This window comes from Peromyscus eremicus, chromosome 7 (genome assembly GCF_949786415.1).
Source record: "Peromyscus eremicus chromosome 7, PerEre_H2_v1, whole genome shotgun sequence".
In the NCBI taxonomy this organism is placed as follows: Eukaryota; Metazoa; Chordata; class Mammalia; order Rodentia; family Cricetidae; genus Peromyscus; species Peromyscus eremicus.
Window position 1 is genome coordinate 96,807,624 of NC_081422.1, and position 26,452 is coordinate 96,834,075.

A 26,452-nucleotide genomic window follows, 5' to 3' on the forward strand; every position below is an offset into this window, starting at 1 on the left:
CTGTGATTTCTTCATGACTTAAAGGTACTTGGGAGGGTGAGGAGCTAGCTCAGCAATTAAGAGCATTGGCTGCTCTTACAGAGGACTGGGGTTCAGTTCCTGGCATCCACTCAGTGATTCCCAATTGTCCGCAATTCTAGTCCCAGGGGATCCAATGCCCTCCCTCTGACCTCCATGGGTACCAGGCACACACATGGTGAACAAAGATATATGCAGGTATAACATTCATATTCATAAATAAAATAAACAAATCTAAAATAAGGGTCCTTTAGAAGTGTACTGTTTTTCAAGTACTTGAAAGGTCTGTTAGAAGTATATCACTTAATTTGCAAGTACTTGAAAAATTGTCTTTTATTGTGTTGAGTTTTAGCTTAAAACTACTTTGTTACAAAAATACATAATTTAATCTGTGCAGCTGCTTGACAGCAATAAAATACTTCAGTCACTTAAAAAGAACATATTTAGGATTAATTAGGTCAAGTTGATTTTAATCAACTCTCTACCTCAACTGCCTTTCCATGTGCTTGTTCTATTAGTAGCCAGAGAACTGTGTTAAGACTTCTACAGTTTCCATGAATATAATTTCTCCCTAAATCCTGTGTTTGCTTTGTACATTTTAAGGCTGTTATTAACTACTTACAGCTGGATTATTAGAGTCCCAGAGTAGAAGTCAGAGGATAACCTGTGGGAGTTGGTCCTCTCCCTCCACTCTGTGGGTCCCAGGGATTGAACTCAGGTCTTCAGGCTTGGCAGCAAGCATCCTTACCTGCTAAGCCATCTCGCTAGCCCAAGTTACATCCATATTCTTTTCAAAGTCTTTTCATGTTACAATATTTCCAAATTCTTACTTTCAAATTTTGGTGTATATTTTTAAAATTTCCTTCCTCTAAATTCTTTGGATTTAACAAGCTCTCTTCCTAATCCCCTGAAATAAATCACCACCTATAGATTTTCAACCTATCTTCTCCTGATACTCTTATGCCAATAAATTGTCCTCTTCGACACTATCTGCATCCTGCAACTCCGATTACAGTTCTATCTTGCATTCAAACTATTTTATTTCTATTATGACTTCTCCCAGTCATTCAGAACTTTACTTCTTAATTTCCAAATACACAGATTTTTCAGGGTTACCTTTTTCTAACTTGTCTCTGCTATGTAAGAGAGCTAATCTATGATTTCAAGCCTTTGTTTATGGCAAAATGTACTTCATAGCCCAGTACAAAGTCAATTTTGGTAATCATTCAGTTTGTGCTAGAAAAGAAACGCACACTCTGCAGTTCTCTTATGTTGTGTGCTATAGTTATAAACTGGGTCAAGTTTGCTGATCAAGTTTGCTGTCCAAATCTGTATCTTTATGAATGTCCTCCAGCAGTTACTAAGAAAAATGTGTTAAAGCTCCCAAGCATGACTGTGGCTTCATTGTTTCCTACTGACAGCCCCGGTACCTTTTGCATACATATAAGGAAGGTTAAAACTATCTTACTGTATTATTGTGTCCTATTTTGAGTTTTCCTAAAAGTACAATCTGTGATGTGGATTTCTGGATAGGTAACTGGAGTGACCTTGGAAAGCACAGTGAGGGGACAGGAAGGAAGAGCCATACAGGGTCTATTCCTGGACAGATGACCACAGTAAGCAGCTGGAGTTGTGTTACTGGGAACCCACTAAGGAAGCAGACAGAGGTGTTTCAGATCTGTCTCTATGAACAATGGGAAGCTGCTGACCTTTCTCACCTTCACCCTGCTGAGGTTTGTCCTGGAAAAGTCAACTACCCCACAGTTCTAGATTTAGGGTGAGCAGCTTCCTGAGGTCCTGAGAGGAGCAAGGGCAGTAGAATGCTGATAACACAAAGAGCCATATTTAATGGCTAAGGATGAAATTGGAGGGAAGGAACATGGTACAGAATGCAAACATAATTGCATGTCCTGAGACTGTTACTCCCTCGTGATGAAGCATTGCTGTTCCCTTAGTAATGCTCTTCCCTTCTGCTTCAAGCACGCTTTTTCTAGGAGGAATACAATTACAGCATCTTTCTCTTCTAGTGTCTGGGTGGCAGGCATTTTTATTTTACCTTATACTTTCAACCTTCATGTGCTTTTACAATCATTAAAAATTGTGGTTCATTATTTTCACCTCGTTGGCTAATTTTGGTCTTTTAATTGAGTCAGTGGCTGCATTTACAATTGATGGACTTACCTGGATTTAAGTTTACTGTCTTATGTGCTATGTATACTTAATAAGTCCTGCACCTTTTTTCCTTACTGCTTGCCCGCTTTGAACTGACTCCTTTCTCATCATTCCATGTTCTCCCATCTACAAACCTGGAGGATATTCTCAACTAGTATAAACTTTAAGGTTCCCTCAGACTGACATGGGGATCACTGACATAACAAGTCTAATGTCAGTTGGTTGCCTTTCCAATTCCCTGGTAATCCTGAGACTAAACCTGTAATTAAATTCCACTCATCTCCAAACTGACTTAACTGTGCACATAATACTAAATGTATGATAAGCTGCTATATCTGACCACTATTGACTTAGATTTTCTTCCTGGAGCTCTGGCCGTCTATCTAGATCTCTCATTAATATCTAAATTATGTTCTTTTTTAAAATTGTTTATTTCATTTATTGTGTGCATATGCATGCCATGGTGTATGTGAGGAACTCAGTGAAAAGCTTGCAGAAGTCAGCAAGCTCCTTACCACTGAGCTATCCCCAACCCTCAGTGGTCACTTTAAATATCACTTTTTTCTTTCAAGGTGGTCTCAGTATTCACAGCAATACTGGCATAGGGGTCATGTCCCCACTTTGTACATGATGAAGCAGGCTGAAGTTTCTTGTTCAAAAACTTTCAGCTGAAAAACACAGAAACATGGGCTGGAGAGATGGCTCAGAGGTTAAGAGCACTGGCTGTTCTTCCAGAGGTCCTAAGTTCAGTTCCCAGCAACCACATGGTGGCTCACAACCATCAATAATGAGATCTGGTGCTCTCTTCTGGCGTAGGCATATTGTATACTTAATAAATAAATCTTTAAAAAAAAGGGGGGGGGCTGGAGAGATGGCTCAGCGGTTAAGAGCACTCGCTGCTCTTCCAAAGATCCTGAGTTCAATTCCCAGCAACCACATGGTAGCTCACAACCATCTGTAATGAGATCTGGTGCCCTCTTCTGGCCTGCAGGCATACATGCAGGCAGAACACTGTATACATAATAAATAAATAAATCTTTAAAAGAGAGAGAGAGAGAGAGAGAGAGAGAGAGAGAGAGAGAGAGAGAGAGAGAGAGAGAGAGAAACACAGAAACAGGGCTCTAAATTCTCACTTGTTCCACTAGGTCAACTTGTCCCACGGGGAGTTAGAGACAACAGTGGCAGAAATTCCATCAAAATCAACCCTGTCTCAACTCTCCAAAGAGAAATACATTAGCTAGCAAAATGACTCTTACACTGGTTCTCCTCCAAGCATGGTCTGCAAGCAGCTAGTGCTGGCCAAAACCAGCAGCTCAGCATGAGATAAGGAGCCTTCAACAGGGTGTAAATCAGCCATCCATGAAACTCAAGCTTAGTGTAAATGACATTCACACACAATAAAACATTCTCACCAAAGACGCAGTGCACAGATTCACACTCTGCCACAAGCTTTCCATCTCATCAGGTACCTGTCCTTTGAGGAGTACAACTTCTGCCTGTACCTCTCAGACAGAAGACAAAAACTTAAAGAACTATTTCTAGTTGTCACAACATGTGAGATTATCAACACATTAGAAATGAGTGAGGTGTTTTTTTTTTGCGTGTGTGTGTGTGTGTGTGTGTGTGTGTGTGTGTGTGTTTTCTCATATGTGTGGGTGCACACACAAAACCTGCTAGAGCACACCATGTGGAGCCCCAAGGTTGACATCAGGAGTCTTCCCCAACTGCCCTCTACTTGACCAGTGAAGAAGGATCTCTCGGTTGAACCCAGAGTTTGCCATACAGCTTAGTCTAGCTAGCCAGCTTGCTCCAATGACCCCATCTCTGCCTTCCAAGAGCTAGAAGGGCCACCATGCCCACCTGGGATTTAAGTGGGCTCAGGGGATCTGTACTCTGGTCTTCATGCTTGGACAGCAAGCACTTTATCCACCGAATCATTACCCCAGTCCTAGAAGTAAGTGTGTTCATGAAACAAGATTTCACAGACTCTGAACTAGAGCCCATTATTGATATTTGACAGAAGTACATAACGTCTAGAAACTTAACCAAGGAAGCAGCAAGTCAGCTAGACATCTGCAATTCTAAATCTCCTGGATATTCCATGCCAAACTCAAGATCTTAAAATCCTTACCTAGGAACCTGCCATTCAGTCCACTTCCTCTTTGAAGCAATTACGTAACGGTAATAATGCCTGTGGTATGGATTAAGTTCAAACAGCCTCAGAGTGGAGAAATAGTCTCGCGATCACAAATGTGAGTTTCTTTGGTAGATTTTAACAAAATAAACAACTTAGAAATCAACATATACTGTGATTTTCTGAACCAAGAAACCACTGTCACTTCAATGACTTAGTATAACTGCTCTGTCTTACCCCACGAGAGGTGAAGCAGCCACGGTAGTTCCCAGGAAAGGAGCATGGGTCTACTCAAATTGTGTCATTTGTTTGGTTGTCTGTCTGTTCTTATATGTGTATGGGTGTTTTACCTGCATGTATCTGTGCACCACACGCATGCCTAGTGCCCATGGAGGCCAGGAGAAGGTGTCAGATCTCCTGGGACTGGAATTACAGACAGCTGTTAGCCACCATATGAGTGCTAGGAATTGAACCTGGGTCCTCTGAAAGAGCAGCCAGTGCTCTTAACCACTGACCTATTTCTCCAGTCCCACCAAACTGCTGGGGGAGGAGGGTTGTTGTTACTTTTGTTAATCCAGTGTGACTGTCATTTGGTGTTCCTTCTCATCACCTTCCCTGTCTGTGTGTAAACTGTGTTCTTAAAACAATCTACCTAAGCTTTAGAATAAACTCTAGACTGGCAAATACAATTTGCAGAAATCTAAATTTGATAGAGCCGATATTACTTAAGTGATATTGACTCTAAGTGCAAATGGCCAACCACTAGGAGATAATTTTTAATTCTTTGAAAATTTCATACACGTATACAGTATCCAAAGTCACAATTTCATGCTGCCAGTCTTGGCAGTATACAGGGCATAGCAGCCAACTTGCCCTGATGAGGGCAAATCCCACGTAGGCAAGTCTGGCCGAATGAGCATGAGGTTTGGGGTTAGCATCTACCTACAGCTCTTGTCCTTCCTTCCCAGACTAATTGGTATGGAACGTAGAGACAATGCTTCCACCTGCAATGCTCCTGCTTCCCTTCCAGTATTCAGTGTCCTTCTTCCATTGTACCCCCAGTCCTCAACTTTGTTTTTTACCTAACCTTACAAGTGAAGACAAAACCAACCCCTATTAAACTTGGTGATGTTCATACGGACATGTAATATGATGAAAGTTATGCAGACACTCTGTAACCCTTCTTCCACTTTCTTTGTGTGCTAGGTTACAGATGTAACCACCACTCAACTTTATTACATGAGCTCTGGGGATGCAAACTCAGAGCCTTAGCTTACACAGTAAACACTTAACAAAGCCATATTCCCAGTCTCCTCTGACGTTCTCTTACATAAGGTGTGTATTACATATAGTGTCCAAAGTAAAATGGTCCCTGAAATAAATATTAATATTATTACACTTTCATAATATTTTCTCCTAAAGGAAAGAATAAATATTATAATAAACACCAAAAAGAAAAAGAAAAAAAGAAACTAACTTGGTGAACAAATGCTTTCTTTTAACAAACACTTAAGAAACATGTTTAGTACAAAAGATTCAACTATCAAGAGTGAATCAAGGGTACTGGGGCATGGGGTTGCTCCAGCTGTATCACAGTCAAGCCTGAACACGGCTCGAACCCTGTATAATTTAAAAACCAGAGGTGACAGTAGCAGGAAGAGTGAAGCAGCCGTTTTACCTCTTTGTGCTTCATGTCCAGCTGACTCCTCAGAGTCTTCAGCTCTCGATCACGGATGTCCAAACAAGTCTCCAGGGCATGGGTCTGCCCCTCCCACTCAGATTTCTTATGAGCCACCATTATATCGATCTGTTTCATGAGCTCTTGCAGTTCTGCTTCACAGGATGTTAAAAATCCCCTACAAACACCGACAGACCAAACACAACTTATGCCCGAGTGCCTTCTCCTCTTTCATAGATAAAAATATCACAGACTGAAGCTGTCTGAAGAACTGAAACACCACGGAGGCAAAGAGCAGGACATCTGCACCTTCCTTTTCATGCTGTCATATACTATGGCTCCTGACTCCACGGAATATTTTGCTCTCCTCTAAGGAGTAACCTAAAGCTGAAGCCACTTGGTGAAACACAGATGGATGTTTTACATCTGGCTCTCCAAGGGAGACTTCCACTACTACTAACCAAGTCTTGTGGAATATTTTAGGGATGCTTTTGGAAAATTCAGGCAAGCCTAGGTCGTATCTCTTTCAGCCAAAATGAATGGCCTTGGCAGCAAATGGGCTATTGTGCAGGAAAAAGATACTATTAAAAAATAAATAAAATAAAAGCTGTTTCAAGAAATTCATCCTTGAGCAAGACCTATTGCAACTACTTCTCGAGCTGTTACTGGGAACACACTGCCGCCCACCTCACTGCTCTCAACCTCCTGATGCCTTCTGAGCTGCAGGAGAGAACCCGGCTAGGGTAGGAGCAAGAGCACCCCCGGTACTGCTAAGCCAAACGATGTAGGGAGGGATGCCGTCCACAAATGTGTGGTGGCTCAGCTTAGTGTCTGCTTAACAGAACCAGATGAGCTTTTAAACTCACCGAGAAGCTCACAGTCAAAGGCAAACTTACCCACTATGCCCCCGATTTTGTATTCCTTCCAACAAAGCCTCCATCGCCAAATCTCCTTTGTTTTGGCAACTGGGGAGAAAAAAAGGAAAGGAAAGGTGAAGAGAGAGAAAAGTCACTGTTCTGAATTCCAGCATTCCAACCTAATGTGAGTGAGTGACAGCAAAGAGTCACAGTGAGAAAACACAGAGCAGCGTAAGATGGCTGTACAAGCAAGGAACATCATTTAAGAAATGCTAGCACCAAATACATTCTAAAAGAAAACAAAATCCTAATTGCTTCTGACACTACCCTGCAAAATCAATGAAACATCTCATTATTCTAGGCCTTTATATTTATTGTTGGATTTAACTTTTCAGACAGGGTCTCATTATGTAGTCCTGGCTGGCCTGGAACCAGCTATGCTATGTAGACCAGACTGGCCTTGAACTCACAGAGGTCCACCTGCTTCTGCCTCCTGAGTAGCACCACCACACCTGCCTTTCTCTCTTTTGTTGTTTCTGTTGTCAAGATTTATTTTTTAACCATGTGTGTTTACACATGGGTGTGTACACATGCGTTCAAGTGCCCACAGAAGCCAGCGGCACTGGAGCCAGCAGATCTGGGGGCTAGGATCCAAACTCTGGTCATCTTCAGAACAGTGCATGCTCTTAACTACTGAGCAGTCCCTCTAGCCCCTCTATGCTACTTCTTGAAGAATGTAAGGGCAGAAAGTATTTCCTCTCAAGGGACATTTACACAGACCTCTTGACAGAGCGAGAGGAGTCGACTGGGACACTCACGAGAGGAAAACGGTGTTCACTCACACAGCACAGGAGGGGGGGGTGTTCACTCACACAGCACAGGAGGGGGGGGGTTCACTCACACAGCACAGGAGGGGGGGGTTCACTCACACAGCACGGGGGGGGGGGTGTTCACTCACACAGCACAGGAGGGGGGGGTGTTCACTCACACAGCACAGGAGGGGGGGGTTCACTCACACAGCACAGGAGGGGGGGGGTGTTCACTCACACAGCACAGGAGGGGGGGGTGTTCACTCACACAGCACAGGAGGGGGGGGTGTTCACTCACACAGCACAGGAGGGGGGGTTCACTCACACAGCACAGGGGGGGGTGTTCACTCACACAGCACAGGAGGGGGGGGTGTTCACTCACACAGCACAGGAGGGGGGGGTGTTCACTCACACAGCACAGGAGGGGGGGGTGTTCCCTCACACAGCACAGGAGGGGGGGGGTTCACTCACACAGCACAGGAGGGGGGGGTGTTCACTCACACAGCACAGGAGGGGGGGGTGTTCACTCACACAGCACAGGAGGGGGGGGTGTTCACTCACACAGCACAGGAGGGGGGGTTCACTCACACAGCACGGGGGGGGGGGTTGTTTGTTTTTAAGCATATGTTTCTTGATTTTCAAAACTAGAACCATTAGAATGAGGTCAAACTCCCTGGTCAGGAGTTGGAGAGATGACTAGTAGTCAAAAGCACTCGCTGCTCTTGCGGAAGACTTGGGTTCGGTCCTCAGAACCTACATGGCTACTCACAGCTGCAGCTCCAGTCCCAGGGGCTCCAACACCCTCTCTGGCCTCTGCAGGCAGCAGGCATGCACATGATGAACATACATGCAGGCCAAATACCCAGACTCATAAAACAAAATAAGAAGTCTTCAAAAAAATTAAGCTCCCAAGTCAGCCACAGACCCCACTGACTCTAAAACAGAGAAAACTTCCTGCATCATCCTCTGTTCGCTGAAACATAAATACAAGGTCAACAGCACTTCACAACTCCTTGTCTTTGACACACACACCCATTCTTCACCCCAAATTACACAGAATTTGAAAATAAAGGTTTTGCACTCTCCTCCTTCTTTCTAGACCACTGGTCTCTCGAGGACGGAAACCCAATGTGATCATCTTTGCAGTGGAGAGCTGAGACCAGTGTTTCAATGTGGCAGTGCTGCATGCCTTGGGCTGACCTCATCTCCCCTTCCCCCATCGTGCAGACTGTGACAGCCCAAGGACTGCCAAGAAGGACAAAGGGAGGAGACAGAAGAGAGAAATTCACACAAAAGAAAAAGAAAGACCCTTAAATTCAGAAGCGTCATGAGTTGTGTGGTTTCTCTTCTTCATAAATCCTCAAATGTGGCTTGGCAAACCACCTTTCATTCCTTAGAAAGTATCCTATTAGCCGGGCTGTGGTGGCGCACGCCTTTAATCCCAGCACTCGGGAGGCAGAGCCAGGCGGATCTCTGTGAGTTCGAGGCCAGCCTGGGCTACCAAGTGAGTTCCAGGAAAGGCACAAAGCTACACAGAGAAACCCTGTCTCGAAAAACCAAAAAAAAAAAAAAAAAAAAGAAAAGAAAGAAAGTATCCTATTGGGCAGGAGAGAAAGCTTCATGGTCAAGAGCACTTGTAGTTCTTGCCGAGGACCCAGGTTTGATTCCCAGAACCCACATGGCGACTCCTAACTATCCATAACTTTAGTTTTAGGGGATCACTAGGCATGTGTGTGCTGCAGATAAACATGCAAGCAAAAAGCTTATACACAGAAAATAAATTTTAAAAAAGAAAACTGTCCTCTTTCCTTAAACTTTCAAAGTTTCAACCCTGAATTAGCCAAAGGCTAGGGCGTAAAGATTCAGTCCCTCTGTCCTAATGCTTTACCAAAAATTGTATTTCTCGGAGAAGTAGATTACTTTATTCAACAAATTCAGTGTTGTATAAACTGCTCTCTAGATAATAATAAAAGGCATGCTCCTTCCCAAGAAATACCCCAGTGTAGGACTGAAAAAGAAACAAAAATGTTCACGACAATGAATGTAGGACAGAGACACACAGAAGACTCTCGAGACAGAGATGAGATTAGAAGACTGGAGAAGCACAGCTGTGTGCTGTATCTTCACCTAGTTCTATACATCCTAACAAGGACTGTGGGCTCTTCATGCACAATGTGGCGGAGAAGCACAGCTGTGTGCTGTATCTGCACCTAGTTCTATACATCCTAACAAGGACTGTGGGTTCTTCGTGCACAATGTGGCGGAGGGCTCCTGCCTCCGGCGAGTGTTCTGATATATTTCACCATGACCCAAAGGAAAACCCTAAAGGAAAGGACCCTACATTCAACTCCACTTTCTTCCAAACCACAGTGACAGTCAAATTACACCACCACACAGGCCCGCCTTTGCTCTGCTCCAGAACTGGGAGGCAGTAGAGTTCACTCAACGCTAAACAGAGGCCCATAAAGCAGTTCTGCTCTGTAACTAACCAGCTAGGTGTTGTCAGACTTTGGTTTTCCCATCTGTAAAATGAAGGTATGAACAGTAACTACCTAAGTCTTAATTTCATCTTTATAATTATTCCTCAAAATTATTCCTACTAAAATTTTACCTCTTTAGGTCATGTTATTCTTAAATAGTAATCTACTTAATAATATACAATTTGTTGGCATTTATGTATCACACTTTCAATAACTAATAATGTGTATAACAGACGCTAAACTTTAGTGACTGTTCACCTTATCTGCCTGCCTCTCACACTTTCTATCTTCTGTACCGCATAAAAGACAGGTGCTAGGGCTGGAGAGATTGTTAAGAGCATTGACTGCTCTTCTAAGGGACCTGGGTTCAATTTCCTGAACCCACATGGCAGCTCACAACTGTCTGTAACTCCAGTTCCAGGGGACCCGACACCCATGACCAAACAGCAATGCACATAAAATATAAAGAAAAAAAAAAAAAAAAAAAAAAAAAGGACAGGGGCTCTCACTTTGAGGAAACACTCTTAGAGGGTGAGATGATTTGACTATGTAAAGCTACAGGTTATATTCCTGAAGTTCAAATCCAGGGAGCGTGACTGTCCGGTCCAAGCAATGTGCCATCTTTTATATTGCTCTGCCTTCTTATGCTTAACAGGATTTTCTGGGTGGGAAACAGAAAAAAACTGAAGTGTAAGGCCTCTTGGCCACTAGGTGGCAGCAGCACTGTGATAAAGCTGTTCAGGTTGAGGGGAGCCACCCGCTCAAATTGAAATCCTAGGGCTGAGACAAAGAAATTCTAGTTTAAAACGGGCACAGAAGAGCAGCAACACACCCTGAAAAAAAGCCTGCGAATGTGAGGTGTGTTTCTTTAGCAACACCCTCTGCACCAGTTTCCATTCTCTAGGATCAGATTTCCTGTGGACACTTGGTTGTCTACGGTTGCTCCCAGCCACATGATTCTGTCCCTAACTAACATGGCCTTCCTTCACCTCAGACACGTTACTTGTTTCCTCTTTGATGATGCCATGTGACACAAGACTGTGTAGCAGAGTAGTCTGTGTTCCTAACAGTCAATACAGACTTCACAGAAACTGTCTGACGGTCTGGCACTCCTCTCCACTAACATCAAACACTAGCATGGGCTGCACAGCCAGCCAACAACAGGCAGAACTCGGTATTCACAACAGCCTTTGGGCTGAAGGCTGAAAGGAGAAGTATGGGTTCAGGACCCAACAAGACCAAGTTCTCAGCACAAAGGAGATTTATTTGCCCCAAAGGGACAGAGCGCAGGGAACAAGAGACAAAGACAGGAGACAGAGGATGAGGGAGAAGGGAACAAGGGAGAGGGGGAAGGGATATTTGTCCCAGAGGACAAAGGACTGCCTCCAGACTCCAGATAGAGAGGAGACAGATGTGCCCCATAGGCAAATGGTGATTTATAAAGGTAAAAGGGGAAACCCTGTGTTAGGATGAGGTGTTTAATTTTAATTGGGCATATTAATTAGGTGAGCCATAGGGGGCTTTTGATTGCTGGACTTCAATACTTTGACAGCTGGACCTTAGTAGTCAGTCTCAAGAGGAGGAAGTGGCCAAAAGAGGGAATAGACCTTGCTGTCTTTAGGAACGTAATCTAATGGTTTTTAGCAAGGCAGAGAGAATGAGAGAGAAAGGTAAGGCCTGCCAGAGCCACATGCTCCAGTGGGCTAGTGTCCCTTCAAAGGCTGTTTTCAGTCACTCAAATCTGGACCTGAATGATTAAAGGGGATGCAGGTTTTTATCAAGTCCAGGGAGCAGGAAACACAGGCTTTAAGTGTTGAGGGGGGAAGAACAGAAATAAGAGGCCTGATCATGCCAAATCTTTTAAATTCATTAGCATATTGGGACTTAAGGGACAGAAGGCACCATAGGCCTCTAGTTTAACTTTTTCTCTCAGGTTAAGGGGAAATATCCAACGTATACACCAAAGATAACACTATAAAATGGAACATAGAAAGAAAAAACTATGAGTAAACGTGTAAATGTGTGATGCTCAGAGAAGGAGCACCTTAAAGGAGAAGAAGGTGTGCAGTCACTCTGCCTGCCTTGGGATTCCTATCATTGCAAAGTTCTATGGAAAGAACAATCAACACTGTTCCTTGTTTACCAAAAACAAAAAACAAAACAAACAAACAAAAAACACCCTTTAAAGGTTGGGGGGTTGTAAACTAGAGAAATTTTTCAAAATAAAGATGAAAGTTTTAAAAGGCTATCCAAACTGTGACCAAAATCAGAAAGTAAAATTACAAAGACTAAGAAATATGACTACTTAAACTTTTAAATGGAAAAATGCCACAACAGAGGCAGGAGGATTTCTGAGTTCAAGGCCAGCCTGGTCTACAGATCGAGTTCCACGACAGCCAAGGATACACGAAGAAACAAAACAAAACAAAAAAGAAAGAAATAGTTTTATCACAAATGGTAATTACTAAACATATAAATAACTTACAAAAAGCAAAAAAAAAAATAGCTATAGGAAAATGGGTAGAAGATGGGAACAATCAGAACAGAAAAGGAAATGCAAATGTCCTTAGTTTAATGAAAAGATGCTCAGTCTTGCACATTGGAAAAATACAAAATGAGATATATAAAGGGCATTCCCTGCAGCATTATTTATAAAGTAGGAAACTCACTACATATCCATTCACTGAGGGAATACTATGAAGCTATAAAAAGAGGTAACAGTCACTACATCCTTTATGGAGGGCTCTGTTATAAGATACAAAACAGTAAAAAGAAGGAAGTGTGTTTGCCTTGGGGTGCTTGTTTTCTGAAGAACAAAGTGAGAAAGAAACACTATACCTCTAACGGTAACCTGCCTCAGCTAAGTCTGGGTTTGTGTGTTTTACAGGGACTGTGATGATGTTTGATAACTAACACAGAAAAAAGAAAAAGAAGCAGTACTGAGCTGGACATGGTGGCTCACACCTGTAATCCTAGTACTTGGGAGGTGGAAGCAGGAGGATCATAAGTTCAAGATCATCCTTGGCTACAGAGCAAGTTCAAGGCCAGCCTGGACTACATAAAACCCAGCTAAAGCAAAACTAAGAGGAAGCTATCAAAACTATGGGTCTTGAAGGGTTCCAGTGGGCTAAAAACAAAACAATTTAGGGTATCAAAAAATTGCAATATCTTCAAACAATTTAAACCCATTAAAGTTTCTTGGTTTGTTTTTAAAGGTAATGCCCTCAGATTATCTCTGGAGGTTGCCAGGCCACAGCTTTAAACATATTAAAGTCTATCTGTTGGTTTTAAAGCTAAAGCCTTCAGGTTACCTTTGGAGGTTGCTAGGCCACCAATTCATTGCTGTTGTCTGAAAAGAAAGGAACAGAGTTAAGCACTTTTCTTGCCATTCCTATACCAACTGTATTTTGGGTAATCAGTGTTGGAAGCCAAGTTCTTCATAAGAGTGCCAGCTAAGCAAGCACTTAAGACATGGCAAAACCAGAAAGCACCCTGCTGTGGCTGTCATGCAGTAAGAGAGACCCAGGCACTGTTAGCCAGGAAAGATCTCCTAGTAACTAAAAGACCCTTGAGCAATTTCATGGTGATCAACTGAGCTGACAGAGCAGGAACCACTACACAGCTCAACTGTAACATCCCAAATGAGATGACTCAGACATTACATGTCTCCCTGATAACGAACGCAACAGATAATTTTCAGAATATAAAGCCTACACCTATGGCATTTTTCCTGCACCTCCCATCAGAAGAAAAAAAAAAAAGGTTGAATCTAACACTTCTGATCATTGTATTTCAACAGAACTTTCTGTAATTATAGAAACATTTTTATCTGCATTACTCAAACAGTATCCACTAGGCAACCTATGACTGCTGGGCGTTTCAAATGTGGCTAATTCAACTGGGGAACCAAACTTTTATTTCATTTAAAATAGCATGGCTATCCGATAACTACCACACTGGGCAGTGTAATTCAAGACTTAGCCAGTGGAGGGGAGGCCATAGAGGAAGTAGAGGCACGTATTCAAAAATACACACAACCAGATAAATTTTAAATGGTAAAGAGAAAAGGGAGGTAAGAAACAGTTGATTAGAGGATTTAAATGCCTAGCAACCATATGCAGCAGACAGTTCTCTGCAGAATTTTGGTCCAAACAAGGTATTGCAAGCACATATGGGGTAGTTGAAGAAACCTGATCCCACTGGATATTGACACTGTGTTTTTTTTTTTTGTTTTTTTGTTTTTTTTTGGTTTTTTCGAGACAGGGTTTCTCTGTGTAGCTTTGTGCCTTTCCTGGATCTCGCTCTGTAGACCAGGCTGGCCTCGAACTCAGAGATCCGCCTGCCTCTGCCTCCCGTGTGCTGGGATTAAAGGCGTGCGCCACCACCGCTCGGCTGACACTGTGTATTTTTTATAAATCTGTACTGATATAAAAATAGTATTGTGGTTTTGTAAAAGCAAATCTAGCCCTTGGCATGGGAAGCACCTTAGCTATGACAGTGAGGGGGTGGGGAACATATTAGCTATGACAGTAAGGGGATGGGGACTAATGCTGTCACCATCAGCTCCTATACAGTACTTGAGGGCAGGAAGTTAGGCTAAGTAAAGGTCCTCCACAACTCTACAGGAGGAAGCAACATTGGCATAATTAACAATATCTATACCGTAAAACTTGTGTTGTTTTTCGAGACAGGGTTTTTCTGTGTAGGCTTGGCTGGCCTGAAACCATGCTGGCCTCGAACTCACAGAGATCTGCCTGCCTCTGCCTACCAAGTGCTGGGATTAAAGGTGTGCACCACCACTGCCCGGATTACAGGCCCAGAGTTTGAGGCCAGCCTGTCTACACATAGTGAGTTCTTAACCAGTTAGGGCTTCTTTGGGGAAGTGGAGGAGGAGTGGATGTTTGTTTTTCCGAGACAGGGCTTCTCAGTGTAACATGTTACAGCCCTGGCTGTCCTGGAATTCGCTTTGTAGACCAGGCTGTCCTGGAACTCAAGAGATCCACCTATCTCTGCCTCCCAAATGCTGGGATTAAAGGCGTGCAGAGTCAGGGCTTCCTAAAACCCTGTTTTGATGGAGAGCAGGCGCTGGGCAGGGAGGGCATACTTTGGGCAAGTAAGTGTACAGTCTTTAAATGAAACAACAGTTTGCTCTAACTCCACGAAAGCCCTATTGCAGTCCAGATTCACTGTCAAGTGTCTCCGTGATTAAAGCATTATAGAACTGCCCTTTCAAAACTTTCACTCTACCAATCTTGTTTCCTTCCGATGCTTGACTTGAAGGCACGAGGCCATCTGCAAATCCTCTGCATCAGGGTTCCCGCCACGTTTTGGCACCTCTCATACTAACATTACCAGGGAAGCCCGCGGGGCTTCCCGCTGAGCTGCTAACCCTAAAGCCTGGTCCTCCGCCAGCGGCTGCAGCAACCGGCAGCCTGCCGCCCTCCCGCACGCCTCCGCCGAGGCCGCAGCACCTGGCCGGCCAGCACGGAGCGGCACATGGAGCCGTCGGAGAACCCCCGGGGTGCTGCGCCCGGGCAGCCGCGGGCGGGCAGTAGAGGGCCTGGCTGCAGGCGGGCAGCGATGGACAGCGATGGGCAGCGGCCGCGGGCCATGCGGCCTGCAGGCTAGCGGCACCACGGTGGCCAGGGCCGCGTCTACCCCACAACAAGCCGCGCCTCGCCCGTCTTTGGGGGACGCAGGCGGTTACAGAGCGCGTCCCCGGCCGAGCGCGCCCCCCAGGCTTGCTCGCCGTTCCTCGGGAGCGCGCACGCGTCACAACAAATTGACGTTCGTCCCGCCTCCCACAGCCGCGAAGGGACTCACCCACATACGGGGTATAAGAGCGCCACGCGTCACGTGACCCCGCAGGAGGGCGGGGCCGGGAGGAAGCCGATGCGCGCTCGGTGGGTAAGGGATTTTTTTCGCGCCAGCGGCCCGGGGTTTCGGAGGGTGGCCAAGCGTTCGCCCTAGGCTTCAGGCGTCCAGTGCTTCCAGAGGCGCAGGCAGGTGCTCTCATCCGGCCTTCAGAGCCACTTCCTTATGGCGCGCCGCGCCGAGTGCAAGGGAGCCCGCATGGCGACGCTCCACCTCCCCTTTGCACTTCCGCATACGGTAGCGCCAGCCTTGGGGCCGGAAGCGGCGCCCCGGGCGACTCTGCGTCTAGTGACCTAGGATGGTGGCCCTCGAGGACCAATTTTAGTATAGAGGGCCGTGTTTTTAGCTTAGAAATAGATTTACAAAGCTATTGATTTCGAAAATGCATAAAACGTGGTCGTCTACTATCTGGAAAGAGATGTCTAGACAGTGTGAGAGGCTCCCCTGTTGTCACGCTTTGTGCCCAGAGATCTAGGGGTCTGGTGAAGGGAACGGCGCTCAGCCTGGCGTCTAAGGAGACAGCCTGAGAGCTGAGATTTTGTATTACTGGGGGGGTGGGGGACGGCACTATAAAGAGAAGAGTACGTGTGTAAAAAATATGTTCAAGAAACCCGGAGAGGTTCTGCTATGCGATAAGGGCTTGGGACGGTGGCCGTTGTCTGGGCGTTACCTGTGCTTGTTTCTTTGTTCGTGTAAAAGGGGGAGAACCCGAGTGCCTCCCCCAAAGATTTGTCATCCGTGTTGTGTTTGGAAGGACGGCCAAGCATTCTGAGGAAGAAATGCAGGAGGTGGATGAAAGGCTTGCCAAATTGCAAGCGTGAAGAGGAGGGACATGTTACAAAATACTGAGGCCAACTTGTGGAAAGATTGGGAATCATTGGTACAGCTTTTATACTTTACCGCTGGTGACAAAAGTACCCTGCCAATCAGTCACAAAGCTGACCTAACTCGTTTCATAGATTAGTTAAGGCAAGCAGCAAGTATTTGAGGACAGAAAGTCTACTAAAGCTAGAGGGAAGTCAGATCACTTCAGGAAAAAAAAAAAAAAAAGGAGCAATCTGTCAAGACCTGGGAAAATCAGCAGAGGAAGTGTGACGTGTAGCCCAAGGCACAGCTCCAAGAACAAAGGAGTGACAGGAAAGTAGGAAAACTTGTCAGATTCTGCAAGTGTGACTAGAACTGACAGGAAGGACTAGTTATACATTTCTGCAGATGGGATCCCTCCGCTGGCTTTGCATTGTCCACTGGCTAGATGCAATTAAATCTGAGTAAAAATGCTAAGCCGTCACCTGGTTCCCAGGTGGCAGTAGGAGCCGGCCACCTTTTGCTTTAATGTGTGTGTATGTACAGGGAACGGTAGTGGTGGAGGTTTGTGCCTAGAGGTGGAGTGGGGGGGGGGGGGGGGGCGGGGATGGAGGCCAGGGGCCAACATCAGTGTCTTCCTCCATCACTTCCTCTTTGAATCTTTCACTAAACCTGGAGCTTTCTGATTCAACTAGCATGCCTAGATAGCCTGGCAATCTCCCAGAGATCCTCCTGTCTCTGCCTCCCACCCCTGGGATGGCAAGTGTGTGCCATTGTGCCCCGCTTCTTATGTGGATGCCAGTGATCTGAATTCGGGTATTCATGCTTGCAGAGACTTCACCTGCTGAGTTGTCTCCCAGGCCCCTTCTGTCTAATTTTTTTAAAGTAAAAGCCCTTCCCCACCCCCAAACCAGATAGAGAGTGCCAGCTTGCCTTTAATACTGTTGGAGGCAAGCGCATACCTGTATGGCAAAGTTAGACTCCAATGCCAAGGGTTGTTTCTTACACGAGTCTCCCTTCTCTCAGAAATGGAAGAGTCCCTGAGAGAGACACTGGTGCTAGTAATTTCAAGGCCTTTGGGTTGCCACTTTGTAGCAGGGGACACAGTAGGGCGGGTTTGTGATAAGGAAGAAACTTGGAAGCTGGAAACCCGGAAGTGCTCGTGATGACCAGTCTTGTGAGTTAGATTACAACTGTTTCAGGAGGAAAATGAGGAGTGATCTATGGTCAGGGAGCTAAGCAAGCATCCCGAGCACTTGAACCAGGTACTGCAGAGGGCCAGCAAGACGGCTCAGTGGTATAAAGGCACTCCCTGCCAAGCCTGGCACTGAATTCAACTGTGGGACCCACCTGGTGAAAAAGAGAACCATCTGCCCCAAGATGTCCTTTGACTTCCACATGTACATACACAAATCAATGTAATTATTATTATTATTTTTTTTTTTTAGGAGGAAGAGGGAATTGGAAGTGATTAATAGCCTGGTGATTTGCGATATCTGTTGGGCCAGGTCATATCAAGCTCCTACAGCCAGTACCTGAAGTGGCTAGTAATCTAAATGACCCATACAGCCAGGGACTCCCCAAGCTCCCACAACCAGGATAGAGGATACCTACTAGTCTAAATGACTCTTACATTATCTGTATAGCCAGAGGCTCCCCCAAGCTCCCACAACCAGGACCAGGGGTGGCTAATAGCCCACATGACCTCTACGTTAGCTGTATGACAAGACCTGGCCAGACCCTTCCTTAGGCCCTTAAGCTAGTACAGGTAGCCTGTCTCTAGAACCCATCTTCTTGGAAGAAATGACATGGACCCTGAGTCAAGTCGTGCTGTGATTACGGGGATTGTATTACATCACTGGGGATTGTATTACATCAGGGAACTTGTTTCCAGATTATGCTGTTTAAATGTGCTGGGACTAAACCACCTGGCATCAGACTCCCCAAGTCTGACTCAGGTTGATGAAGTCAGTCTGAACTGCATTTTCATTCTTACCTCTTACACTTTGCTTCCCTGCCTGGACACCTGCAGGGTCCCCCTCAGCTGGGCATGTAGGTCAGTTGATAGGGTGCTTACCTAGTATACATAAGGGTTCAATTCCCAGTACCTCACAAAGCAGATATGGTGGCATATGCCTGTAATCCCATTGGTGGAGGCAGGAGGATTAGGAGCTTAAGGCTGCTTTTGGCTACAGAGAGAGTTTGAAACTCTGTCTCAAAAAAAAAAAAAAAAAGAGGAGGGCCCAGTCATGGTGTTACACGCATTTAAGCATTTAATCCCAGCACTGGGGAGGCAGAAGCAGACTCCATGAGTTCGAAGCCAGCCTGGTCTAGAGTGAGTTCCAGGACAGCCAGGACTACACCGAGAAACTTTGTATACAAAAGCAAGAGAGAGGGAGGGAGGACAAGGAAGAGGTAGCCCAGAGGGACACAGAACGCAGAACTGCCACTGCTGATCATGGCATGCTACTTTCAGAGCTCAGTCTGGATGCTTTTTTTGTTTTTGTTTTTTTGAGACAAGGTTTCTCTGTGTAACAGTCCTGACTATCCTGGAACTTGTTCTGTTGACCAGGCTGGCCTTGAACTCACTGAGATGGATGCTGTTTAAGAAAGGAAGTGGCTTCCGGGTAAGTCCAGCTGCCCACATTATTCCTGCTTTAAAGGATTAGCAGCTGGTCTGTGGTCCGTTACTTTACACATTCCAGCTCAGTGTCACCCTGCGTGTTCCCTTAGCTCCTGTGCCTTAAGAGCACCGAGGTTTGAGCCAAGGCGGTTGGAAATTTGTGCCAAGTAATGGGGGAGGGCTTAAGGAGCCGGAGATGAGACTCAGCAAAGGCTTTACAAACAAGGAAAGATTGTATATGACTGTAAAGAAAGCTACATTTAGATACAGTGCCTTCCAGGGCTTTGTTCAGAAATGTGTTGCTGTTACACTAGGAACTTGTCTGTCAACTAGACTGTCCCTGCACCATCGAGCACCTGTCAGCTGAAGTGAGAAAAGAACTGTGGTCTTTTATGTTGTCACCTGATCCACATAAGATTATGTTTGTTTCCTGGGGTGATGTTAAGAAACAAAACAACAACAACAAAACCAATTTCAAGCTAAAAGTATGGGGAATCCTGGCACTGGATTTCTGTACCCTCATGCTGAGGAAATGACCTCTTTGGCTTACAGAACTGAGGAGACCAAAGCTGCAGGAGAATGGACAGCGAGGTACAACGAGATGGAAGGATCTTGGATTTGATTGATGATGCTTGGCGGGAAGACAAGCTGCCATACGAGGATGTTGCGATCCCACTGGTAGGTTGTGATCCGAACTCAGGACAATGAGTCAGAGATGTAATGTGGGGAAGCCTAGTGGAAGCTGATGGGGGGGTGAACTACTAGGGCCCAGAAATCCACGCTTTGGCATCCTCTAAATCTAGAAGCCTCTGGAGAATCGTTAGTTCATTTCTTCATGGCTCAGAGAATGGGCTGGTGTAACCACCTTAGTTAGGGGTCATTCCAGGGCTGGAGCCTAGATTTTCAGAGCCCTGTAGTGGTATCTATCACCCCACCCAAAGTCAGAGGTGAGCCAAGCGTGAGTTCAGTGCATCACATACAAAGGAAGCATGGGTGCCCTCGTTTCCCAAGTCCAATGAATCATGAAGAGGAGCAAGGAGCATGTGTGTGCTGGCTTCCCTACTGGCTTGTCGGTCTTTGGTTTTAAGATTTATTTTGTTTTTATTTTTGTGTATGTGCATGTGAGTGTCTGCCACTAATGTGCAGGTGGGAAGGACAGAAGAGGACATCAAATCTCTGGAGCTGGAGTTACAGGTGGTTAAAAGTCATTTGACATAGGTGCAGGGAACCAAATTTGGATCCTCTGGAAGAGTAGTAGGTGATCTTACCACCGAGCCATCCCCCCCAGCCTATTTCTATTTGTGTGTGTTGTTGGATTTTTTGGGGGGTGGGGAGGTAAGTGCAGGAACCCTCAGAAACCAGAAGAGGGTGTTAGATACCTTGGAGCTGGGGTTAATGGCAGATGTGAGCCACCCAAAGTGAGTGCTGAAAACCAAACTGTCCTCTCTAAGACCAGTATGAACTCTTAACCACTGAGCCGTCTCTCGGGCCCTCTGTTGGCATTTCTGAAACTGGAGTGCACGCATAGGCTAGCTTCCAGGAGGTGCTTAGAGACTACCTAGCATTTCTTCTTTGGCCTTTAGACATACAAGCTCTCAGAACACCTCTCTTTGCTGGTCTTTGGAAAACTCCCTTGAAAAGCGATTGTTGAACCTTATGTGATAAGTGACCCCTCACTTTTGCTTATATAGGTTTTTATGGGTTTTTTTTTTTCAAGACAGGGTTTCTTTGTGTAACCATGGCAGTCCTGGAACTCACTCTGTAGACCAGGCTGGACTTAAACTCCGAGATCCGCCTGCCTTTGCCTCCCAAGTGCTGGGATTAAAGGCGTGCACCACCACCGCCCTATGTACATTTTTTTTTTTTTTTAAAACTCTAATTGATGCCACAGAAGCCTAGCAAAGAACAAGGACAAACAGAGTCTGGGCTTTCTCTGTCCAGCATGCCACATGCTCTACAAGAGCAGCTGACACCGGATGACTTCCAGGAGCACTGCCTGCCCCTTCGGGTTTACAAAGAAACTGCTCAGCTCACCTGCACTCTCATTCAAGTGTGAGAGGAGGTGGTAATGTGTTCAGTGACTACCCAAGTTCAGGGCAATAAAATAAGAAAAAAGAATTGTAGCTGCCATTCATTACCAGTTTTAAGCCATAGACTGAAGAAGTTAAGGCTTCCGTTATCTGTAATTCTTAAGACAACCATACAGGGGAAATGGTGGTATCTCCATTTGGTAGGAAAAAAATAGCATTATAGAGGCGTGCTTGACCCTATTACCTAGTAAGTCAGACTTCATGCCTTGGTCTGCAAAGCTCAGATCTGTAAGCTTCCATCCTTCCATCCATCCATCCATCCATCCATCCATCACTTCTCAAAAATCTACTGTGTGCCCTAAGATTATATGAGCGTAAGATAAAGTTTCTGTCGGGGTCAGGGATCAAGAGAGGCAAGATGCTGAGTAACTAATTCCAGTACCAAGCAGGGGGAATGAACAGCCAAGTGGGGAGTGGCTGGAGGCCTGGCATGCAGCAGAAATGCTTCGGAGAAGATGCAATGCTTAAGAAAGAACCACAAGTTTAATGGTGCTAGATAGGGCACTGCCGCAGAGAGGAGAGGCGTGTGACAGGCCAGGGTTTGAAACACGGTGGGAGACAGCGAAGCAGGGGGCAGCAGTTACGTTTGCAGTTCGGAGGCAGAAAGTTGGGGACAGCTTTTGAGAGGGTGTTTGTGGCCCACTTAGGTCTCCTCCTCGAGGGCTCTAGGCATGAAAGGTCTGCAGAGTGAGGCTGCCATGCTCAGATTTGTCTCTCAGAAAGTGGGGTTCAATACAAATTCGTAGAGACAGAAAGATCAGATGTTATCTCAAGATAGAGAAGAAAGGAATATAGAGCAATGATTTCTTAAGTACAGAATCTCTGTTTTGTGTGATGGAAAAACCCCACAAATAGACAGTAATATCAGGACATAATATCATGAATGTAATAAATCAATACAATTAATGTAATTAATGAATATCATAAATATAATTATGGAATGAATACTGTGAATGTAATCAATGAATACCACAAATGTAATTAATATCATAAGTGTACTTAATGAATGTCATGAGTGTAATTAAAAAATAAATTAAGCCGGGTGGTGGTGGCGGCAGCGCACGCCTGTAATCTCAGCACTCAGGAGGCAGAGGCAGGTGGATCTCTGAGAGTTCGAGGCCAGCCTGGTCTACAGAGCTAGTCCAGGATAGGCTCCAAAGCTACAGAGAAACCCTGTCTCGAAAAAACAAAAAATAAATAAATTTTAAAAAAAAGAAAGTGGGGTTCACAGCACCAACAGAGAGAGCCTGATAGAAGAAAGGGGCAAGGGGCCCCAAGTAGGAGGCTGCTGCAGTGCAGCAGTCTAGGCAAGGTGGGAAAGCCAGAACACCACCAAGAAGTGTGGCGACTTGAACTTTGTACACAAAAATTAAGGGACTATCTCTATGGTAGGGAATGAAGAAGAAGGAAATTCCTCTGCTGACTTCCTGGTGGCAGCCTGAGCCTGTTGCCCATCCAGGGAATTTTGTGATTCTAAGGGAATGTGCATATCAGTTAGCTTTTGCTGCATGACAGATGGCCCTGAAACTTAGTGGCTTACAGTAACAACTGTTAGGTCATGATTTTATAACTCAGCTGGGAGTTCTGGTCCACGTCAGTTCAGGCCACTAATGCTGGGCTCGCTGCTGTGCTGTGCAGACTAGCAGGAGCTGAGTGGTGCAGGGAGATTCACATGTTTGGTGGTTAACAGGATGTTTCCAGGAGGTAGAGGGACTGGGAGTTGGCACTCGTGATCTAGCATGCCCTCCTGGGACCTGTGCCTCAGGTTCAACAGAGGGAAGTGCAGAGCCTTAGAGTGCAGGCCCAGAACTGCCCCACAGCTGCAGTCCACTGATGAGAGCAAGTCACTGGCCATTCCAGATGTGCAGTCAGGGAATAGACTCTGCTGCTAGGCAGAAATAGCTGCATAAGGTGTGCTTATGGTACTTTGTGTTAAGTGAGCATGTTTTGTGCTGTTTTACGTGGTGGTGTTCATTTAAGAAGTCACCAAGTGAAGGATCCATCATTTTAGGAAGCCTACCATGCTCTTAGAGGAAATGAAATTAAAGCAGTGACCTACCTCCTGAATTAAGTAGTTCTTTTTGATTTTTCAAGACAGGGTTTCTCTGGGTAACAGTCCTAGTTGTCTTAGAACCTGCTTTGTAGACCAGGCTGGCCTCGAACTCACAGAGATCCACCTGCCTATGCCTCCCAAGTGCTGGGATTAAAGATGTGCATCACCACTGCCCAGCTGAATTAAGTAGTTCTTAACCAAGGGCCTGTTTATTCTTTGTGGCCTCTAGATAATTATTAAGGTCAGATTTCTAAATTGATTATAGAATGACAATTCTTTGGCTCTGTATAAGGAATATTAAATGTCAATTTATGTTTGTAAAACAGATGCAAATGATGCAAACACATCTGGGTTTTTCGTGTGTGTGTGTGTGTGTGTGTGTGTGTGTGTGTGTGTGTGTGTACCTGTGTGCTGTGACACACATGTAGAACTCAGGTCATCAGCCTTGGCAGCAAGTGCCTTTACCCATTGAGCCACCTCACTGATCCCAGTTCAAATACATTTGTACATATTGTAGATAAATATCACTTAACTACATGTTGAACATAATTTTAAAGAGAAAAACACCTCCATATAGTGTAAATAAGAATTCAGTGGGAGCCGGGCGGTGGTGGTGCACGCCTTTAATCCCAGCACTTGGGAGGCAGAGGCAGGTGAAACTCAGTGAGTTTGAGGCCAGCCTGGTCAACAAAGTGAGTTCCTGGTCAGCCAGGACTGTTACACAGAGAAACCCTTTCAGTGGGAAATCCTAACTGAATATTAAGCAACAGTCTGCTAACACAAAGTGTAACTTCTGGTAACTGCACAGAAATACATGGTGAACTCTGGAGCCCAGCACAGATTCAGCAGTCCCATGGCTTATCACTTAGAAAACAACTATTGGGATGTGAGTTAGTCTTTACTGTGTTTTCCCACTAGGGGGAGGTCTCGACTGTTACATTGTCTGTGTCTCTCATCCAGCCCATATTAATTGTCACATAAGCATTTTGGGTGTAGCATTTTTTTTTGTTGTTGATACATGTCCTATATTTAGAAACACATTCCAGCAAATCTGATTTGCCTTTAAAGCACTTTCAAAAAGGTTCCGAATTGGCTCTTGTCAGTGTTCTCAGCCACTCATACTAGTGAGTGCCATGGAGCACTGGACACCCTCCACGGTGCCAAGCACGGATCTAAGGTCCTCGTTCTCTCTTTACCAAAGTCTGAGGTGTGAAAAAGCTATTTTTTTCCTCCCATTTGCGAGAAGGGAAACAAAGATCTCATGAGTTTGAATTACCTCACCCAAATAAGCCAGCAAATGAAGAGTAATCTGGGGCTCCAGTCTCTGCCCTTAGCCCTTCTGCCTTTTGTAAGAAAGCCAGAGTCACAGTGTCCAAAGGAGAAGCAAGCCACGCTGAACAGAACCTCTGGTATTTTCCATACATCTGTTTATTTTGACTCTTTCTTTAGAATACGCATATCAGCTATGCTGGCTGTTCTTAGGACCTCACAGGCTTTAATTCCTAATGTTGTTGTGTTTTCAGAAGTAACTATTCAACACTAGGTCCACACCTGTAATTCCAGCTCCTCAGAGGCAAAGGAAGATAGGCTAGAGTTCAAGGTGATTGGCTGAGAATGTGACGCAGTGGTAGGATGCTTGCGTAGCATGCACAAGGCCCTGGGCTCAGCCCCTACCAGTGCAGAAGCAGGATTCAAGATGACATAGTGAGTTTGAGGTCAGCCTAGGCTACCTGAGACTCATCTCAAAAATGTACAGAAAGACAGATTTCTCATGGCCGCTGTGGGTGTCCTTCCCTTTCAGAGTGAGCTTCCCGAGCCTGAGCAGGACAATGGCGGCACCACAGAGTCTGTGAAAGAGCAGGAGATGAAGTGGACAGACCTGGCCTTGCAGTGCCTCCACGAGAACGTCCCACCAGCTGGAAACTGACACTGGCTTGCTTTCCCATGGATCGGGTTTTCAAAAATATGTAGATAAAGCATGTTTCCTCTCTGTCTCTGAATTCAGATCTTTGAGTAATAAATTAACACTCAAAAACGTACGCCCACTTGATTTTTCAGCAGCAGAGCGCAGTGTGAAAACGTTCTGAATGAGAAACTGAGACTTCTCAGGAATGCAGACTATGTGGCTCTCAAGCCTACGGTGAGTCATTCACTCACTAGTGTTTGAACACAGTCGATAAACATTTGCCTTTCGCTCCAGTTCTGCTTCTGTCAACGTTTACCACTTCCCAGCTACTCCCATGTGTCCTCTGGCTCAGGTAGTTGAAAACACGAGTGGAAAGACAAAGAGGAAGCCAGATGGGAAGAGAATCACAGACCTGTATTTCTGCGCCTGAGAAGCGTTTGAGTGGAAGTCACCTGTAGGTGCATGTGCCTCCAGCAGATACCCCCACACATACCCCTCACTGATGACGGGCATTCCTGAGATTCCCAGGCTGTTTTCAGACTTTGCATAAATGTACAGATTTAAAAAGTTATCTCTGAGGAGTTAGGGGGTGGCTTAGTCAGGACCTAAGTTTGATCCCTAGGACTCCAGTAAAAACTGGGCTTGGTAGCATAGTGGTGTGTGCTTGTAATCCCAGTTAGCTGTTAGTTACCTCTGCCCCCTGTCTGCGGTTGTTGCCCTTGTGCCCCTGGCAAGGGTCTCCATGAATGGAGTACCCCTTTATTCAGAACAGTAATGGCAGCTCATATCCCAGCGCCCCTTCAAATATGCAGCACCTTGGAGGCAGTGGCCAGTGCTAGATTTATAGAAGAACTTGCTGAGGCTGGAGAGACAGCTCAAGTGGTTAAGAGCACTTGGTGCTCTTGCAGAGGACCTGGGTTCGGTTCCTGGTGCCCACATATTAGCTCTCACCTG

The 26,452-nt window shown here is 45.3% G+C and overlaps 2 protein-coding genes across 4 annotated transcripts in view; one reads left to right on the forward strand and one right to left on the reverse strand.

The window, feature by feature from the left end:
• Positions 1-15,898, reverse strand: part of Cep63 (centrosomal protein 63) — a 46,334-nt gene extending 30,436 nt beyond the window's left edge. Inside the window, 4 exon segments of the mRNA XM_059268462.1 lie at positions 6,003-6,180; positions 6,899-6,967; positions 13,460-13,497; positions 15,620-15,898. Of these exon segments, the coding sequence (XP_059124445.1) occupies positions 6,003-6,180; positions 6,899-6,967; positions 13,460-13,497; positions 15,620-15,760 (426 nt within the window). The 5' untranslated portion in view covers positions 15,761-15,898.
• Positions 15,899-15,932: 34 nt separating this feature from the next.
• Anapc13 (anaphase promoting complex subunit 13) lies at positions 15,933-25,631 on the forward strand. 3 transcript variants are annotated; one of them, XM_059268464.1, is made up of 3 exons: positions 15,933-16,051; positions 20,002-20,127; positions 25,394-25,631. In XM_059268464.1, the coding sequence occupies exons 2-3, from the start codon at positions 20,029-20,031 to the stop codon at positions 25,517-25,519; spliced, it is 225 nt and encodes a 74-aa protein (XP_059124447.1). In that variant the 5' UTR covers positions 15,933-16,051; positions 20,002-20,028; the 3' UTR covers positions 25,520-25,631. The 3 variants fall into 3 exon arrangements, with proteins under 3 accessions (XP_059124447.1, XP_059124446.1, XP_059124448.1); XM_059268463.1 differs by having other exon boundaries at positions 15,946-16,055; XM_059268465.1 differs by lacking the exon at positions 15,933-16,051 and adding an exon at positions 16,089-16,154.
• Positions 25,632-26,452: the final 821 nt, after the last annotated feature.

Bases quoted from the DNA above. Each gene is read 5' to 3' on its own strand.
- Anapc13 (XM_059268464.1), top strand. From the start codon at position 20,029: ATGGACAGCGAGGTACAACGAGATGGAAGGATCTTGGATTTGATTGAT. The intron at 20,128-25,393 runs GTAGGTTGTGAT...CTTCCCTTTCAG, and splicing joins AGGATGTTGCGATCCCACTG to AGTGAGCTTCCCGAGCCTGA.